Source organism: Charadrius vociferus, unplaced genomic scaffold (assembly GCF_000708025.1).
Source record: "Charadrius vociferus isolate BGI_N301 unplaced genomic scaffold, ASM70802v2 scaffold643, whole genome shotgun sequence".
Classification (NCBI taxonomy): Eukaryota; Metazoa; Chordata; class Aves; order Charadriiformes; family Charadriidae; genus Charadrius; species Charadrius vociferus.
The window spans coordinates 591,300-597,075 of NW_009647512.1; the positions used below are offsets into that span (position 1 = coordinate 591,300).

At 47.4% G+C, this 5,776-nt stretch overlaps 1 protein-coding gene across 1 annotated transcript in view; it reads right to left on the bottom strand.

Annotated features, from left to right (window-relative positions):
• Positions 1-5,776, bottom strand: part of ST6GAL1 (ST6 beta-galactosamide alpha-2,6-sialyltranferase 1) — a 12,577-nt gene that overhangs the window by 2,823 nt on the left and 3,978 nt on the right. Inside the window, exons 2-3 of the mRNA XM_009880770.1 lie at positions 5,067-5,164; positions 1,248-1,349 (exon numbers count right to left, since the gene is read on the bottom strand). Coding sequence (XP_009879072.1) covers positions 1,248-1,349; positions 5,067-5,164 — 200 coding nt within the window. The remainder of the gene's footprint in view (positions 1-1,247; positions 1,350-5,066; positions 5,165-5,776) is intronic.

The window sequence follows — 5,776 nt, forward strand, 5'->3', positions numbered from 1 at the left end:
TCTTTCCCATAATCAACAGGAAACGAGGACGAGCGAACCTGCTGCTGCCAGGGGGAAAAGGTCCTGCTATACTTAGACACGCTCACCCTCTGTCCCCCACCACCTCATCTGGCCTTTGGGTTACTGTGGTGACTTGATACAGTGAACAGAGCAAGAAAAAAACAAAATCTCCTCTCTTTAGCAGTGAAGGACCATTAAATGAGATCAGCCATCTTGTATAATTTCATTCTGCACCCCCCAATAGCAGATGATGTTGAGAAGTCTGTCTTAAATGTAACTGAGCCCGATCCCTCTGCCTGCTGGAGTACAAAGCATCCTATTCTGCAGGCAAGGGTCCCCATCACAACCTCCTCAACCAGGCTGAGCTGATTTGCATCCTAAAACTTCCTCTGTCAGTGAAAACACTTAAGAAGGATTTATGTTTTCTTAAAGGCATTTTGAGATTTTTTTTTCCTATGCTAAAAATATGCCATCCTGGTTTTACTGACTCTTAAACACGTTGTACATACACCCTCACGTCTCCCAGAGATGTGGGACTAGACACAAGAGTAAACGTCAGTGAGGAAATAGGAAATGCAGTCCAGAGAAAGGAACGCAAAAACGTCTCAGTTACAGATAGAGATTAAAATAAAAGTAAGGAATGGACTATTCACTCCTACCTGCTTTCACCATGAGACTCCAAATCTCAAAAGCTCATCACTTATCAAATAACGCCCTTTTGTACTCAAAAAGAAAAGCAAATGCTAGAGGGATTGGAACACCCACAAGTGAAAGTCTAGCTGACACAGAGAGAAGACAATTGCTAAGATCTTCAGAGGGTTTCCCAATCCGTTCATAATGCATCAAGTATGTCTCATGTCTGACTGGCGCTTGAAATACCCAACCATTGACCACCAGCAAATCTTACAGCAACTGTCAGAAAGAGGAGAGCATCCTCTGACGAGATGACAACGGCTGCAGCCCGTAGTGACCTCCTCCTGGCAGCATCAGTCCATGGGAAAGTAAAGGTGGTGACCCATTACACTTGGCCTGAGGCCTTCACAGGGATCAGGAACAGGCAAGTGTTTCCCCAGGAGCACTCATGCGTGGGGTACTCTCAGAAGTACTTATGATATACCCATGATAAATGAAAAGGTAATCAAGAACGACCTTAAAATGACTGATCGCCCACATTAGGAGGCAGTGTGTTAACAGATGCCCTTCAAAGCATATGAATCTGTTTTTATTTATAGAAAACTCAGCCTTACCTCGTGAATTTCTGCATGATATGGTGCCGGATCCCAGACAATTAAGATTCCAGTGTTATATAGTGCTTCCCTCAGGAACTGCTGCTCCTCAACGGTTACAAGCTTGAATAACAACAACAAATACAATAATATACAGTATGCTGTCAGAATTAGCAGCCAAGCAGTAAAACATGCCTGAATACAACCCCAGCCACCCCACTGCTGGTCATTGAGCATGCCCCACTGCATGCAGGCAAGGACACAACCCCCAGTGACGCCCTTCCAACGCCCACTCCTGTCCCATCTAGCAGGACAGGGTTTTGTGGGCAGTCACAAGAAAAACTGCCATTACGCTTCACAAGGTTTTCTTTGTCTGCCTTCAACAATAAAATAAAGGCAGGACCCATAGAGTGACCCAGCTTGTATGATGGATACCATTGCTACAACGACTAGAAGCAGGTGGGAACATCAGTTGCTGCCACCAGTCACCAGGACAGTCCAGGAAGAGCCTAACACAAACACACGGTTGGTTTTATCAAGAACCTTCCCTTGAACCTAAAAAAGTCTGCCCACGGGTGGTTTCTCCCGAGCAGCACGGACTCAGGCAGCCCGGGCTCAGTGCCGTGGGAGCACGGGTGCAAGAGACAAGAGATGACGGCTGAGCCCCACCAGACCACCTCTCCTCTCCAGAGGAGGGTGGCACAACTCGGGCAAGGGAGCTTCGAATCTGGTGAGAGCAGCAATGAGAAGGAAAGCACCACAACAGCAAAGCGCACAGGCTGGAGACAGGATTGGTGGAGGGAGACTGCTCCACCAGAGGATTTCCCAAATCAACAAAACCATGTGGTTCAAACAGAGAAGTTGCCCTCTACACTCTGGACACAACTGTCACAGCTCGTGACACCTGAGGGCAACTCAGGTCTGCAGCAAAAAGCAAACAGTCAGAATCAGATGAGACAGGGTTGGATCTCCTGTCCTCCCCACCCAAAGGCATAACCCGTACTGACGCAGCTTGCAAACATCTGCTGAAGAAAAGCATCATCATAAAAATCAGCTCCCATTTGTCCTGATTTCCTCCACGGATCTAATGAAAAGCTAGCCAATTTATCCCTGAGTATCACGGCTGTCCCTAGCAGCAGGCTGCCTTCCCGGCTGTCCCCAAAACCAGGGCACGAGGACGCTCTGGCAAGCCCAGACGAGAACTATTCCAAAAGCAAAAAGTATTTCCTCGCATCTGTTCTTAACTCCCCGGGATTAGGCTTTGGCCTTGACCACGTGTACTGCCTGGTTTCATTTCCTTACAGTAGCTAAAATATCGAGGCCACTTGTCAGCTGGAGAGCACAACGCTGCAGGTGTGAAATTCTGCCTCCGCTCCGTGGACACCAGAGCAGAGGTGAGGAGATGGTGGGGCAGCTGGCACCAGCCCCTTCGCCCGGTGCGAGCGGGATGGAGCACCACAACGGGACGGGAATAGGGCAAGGAACACAGGCGCTTTATTTTCGTTTCTATTTAAAGGCTAGAAATCTTTCAGGAACTTTTCTAATATGAAACACGTGAAAGGAGGCTTCAAGAGAGACGGAGCATCAGAGAAAGCAAAGGTCAGCCAAGCAAAGCCATGTGAGCTGGCAGAGGCACACAAACCCCTAGAGAGCTGCGACAGGCACAAAAGCAAAGGGATAAGAAACCAGGTGGGGAGCACCCCCCCAGCCACAAAGTGTTTGCTGGTTCCTTCCCCACACCACAGAGCTGCTCTTGGCACCACTAGTTACCTATCAGTCACTTAACCCATCTGCTGGAGGGACCTGGCTCCCCAAATACCTTTAGTGCCTATTTGTTCTGTTTAATATCGACTGATTCTTCCTAAGTAGTTAAACTCATTTAAATTGCTACATGGCTGATCTGCCTTGCCCAGCTTTTTTATCCTAATTAGTTCTATTGATTTCCTCGTTAATTTGTTCTTTAGCCCATTCACTGTTTGGTGAATATCTTGCTCATAGAGCCCCTACTCTCCTGGTGCGTTTATTGACCGTACCAAAACGAGTTCCTTCTCTGCTGCTACCGCAGTCAATGCCCTGTAATCTAAACAAGCTCCCCTTTCCCATCACAATCTTACTCCGTTCCACTGATGTACTATCTCCTTTCTCTTCCTCCCTGCAGACTCGTTAGTGCCAATAACAGCAAATGCAGCCAAAGCAGAGAGTGCTCTCCAAGACAGCGAGAAGCCGGCCAAGGAGAACTGTAAACAAGGGCTGGGAAGAACGAGGTACTCTGGTCCTCGATCAGCTCTGCAGAAAGGAGTTGTGTCCTACAGAACGACATTGGCACTCCTCCCACACACTCCTCAGCCCTTATTTTTGCAAGATGTGACTGCCTTCCCAGGGCAAATCGATGCTTTGTGTAAGACTGCAGGAAAACATGCCATGAAAGGAAGCAGTACTGATGAACCAGCAAAGGTCTAAGAAAATAAGCAAGGCAATAGTAAAGAATGTCTCTATTTAGAACTACCAGGCTTGTGGACCTACAAGCCTGTCCTCAGATCTGAGGATCCAAGCTCCTCTCCCCCCAGTATCAATCTATTAATCCTTCCCTATGCGCACGGATGTACAAGATACCCCACTCTACTGTTAAAACCACCCACCCCCAGATATGTGCTAGAGACTGGTCAGCAAATTACAGAAAAGTATCTTCAAATAGTTCTTAAGCAACTTAGGAGCAGTGGCCACGCATGCCAAAGGGATACTACTCAATACAGACCAGTTCTGACAGATTAGATTCAGGAGATCCCATTTCCTTCATTTTGGGAACAGACCGAGAAGTGACGAATAGTAAGAGCCAAAATAAGAGCAGCCAAGCCACCATCCTGTCCCTGTTCCCAGTGACCACTTACAACATAAGAAAAGCCAAACCCAGAACAAGAACAAATTACAGCTTGTCCTGCCAGTATCTGATGCCTGCAAGCAGCTGGAAACAAAACGCAATCAGGCAAAGCCGCTAACAAGAAGGTTAAAATGATGTCGCCATGACTAGAACAGCATCGAACCATTACAAGTGCAAATGAAAACACAGAAGAAAACCAGGCTCTCAATCCAATGATCCCTGGAGATAACAGAGACTGCAATTAGAGCTGTTTGGCTTAGAAACTCCGGCAGAGAGACTCCTGCGCTACTCACACTATTCGTCTTTTGCCCTGTTTCGCTGCTAGATCAACGACGCATTCCGAGTTCACTTTAGCCTCAAAAACTGCAACAATTTTGCTCTCCCTGTAACTGAACTTTTCAAAGCTGGTGTCTCCATTCAGAGGGGACGGTGGCAGATGGAAAACGTCACCGATGGCTGCAGGCTGATCTGCATTGGAGAACAGAAGCGCTATAATGACACGGCTATAGCTACACTTGGTCCAAAATAAGAGCATCCACATGGGGAGTTATTACTGCCGTATTACAGCTGTACAATCACACGGTTGCCCTCCTCCCTGTGCAGATAACCCTGGTGTCACACAGGTCACGTACATGGCTTTGCTGGTAAATTACTTCATATCACAGCAAGTCTGGCAAAGGGCACATCCTCCAGAGAAAGTTTTCTTAAGTGATAACACCTATCTGACATCACAAAAATACATACAGAAGGGAAAGATAAAAAAAATGGAGAGGTTAAACAGGGCAGAGGAAGAAAGATGTCAGCAGCCAGATATGTCTGCTAAAACCAGATTGGTTCAGAAAGGACAAACTGTTCCACATCCGACTGGTGGTTTAACGCAAGGGAATCGAGATGCGTCAAGCAAGGGCAGGCACGCAGCTCTGCCACGCTCGGCCCATTTGGCACACCTTCATCAGACCTACCTGGGAGTTCACAAGACGAATTGTTGTCTTTTGCCCCACGTCTTCTTGAAACCCCTTGGTAGGAGCCCCATTGAATCGCAGGACGGCATCGTGGCTGTCTGAAAGCAAAGCAGAGTGAACACCCGTGAGCTAACCACTGTTTTTTGAGTGACAGAAGAGATGTGTAACAGGTTATTCGCCTGCATTTCTAATACAATCTGGCTAGTCCCTGGCTTGCCACCTAACAACTAGAAGTACCAAGCCAGATTCTGTGGAAGAAACTGTTAGTCTAACTTTACGATCAACACACTTTTAAAAATCCACTTTTTTAAACTACAATCCTCTGGCCAGCTGAAAGAGAAGCCCTAGCATTATCTCTGCACAGAGGAGCACAGCATCTTCCTCCCTCTCCCTCTTCTTCCTTCCAAAGACTTTACCAGGAGATAGACCAATGTAGAATTAATTGACCATGTGGCTGGCCGCAAGCTAAGGAACTGGGAAATAATGGTGAGCCAGCGTCCTCTCTTGTAGCCTGGAGGTTGACCGGCCTGAGAAACACATACAATAACCACAGTGGAAAGCGAAGCTGACTTCAGCCTGCCAGCATCCCTCCCACGTTACAGAAATAAAACCACTGCTGTGCATTTAACAGGCACAGCTCTTTACACGCCTTGGGATTCACTGCATTTTCCTCCGCTGCCATCATCTCTTAAGATAGCACAGCATTCCTG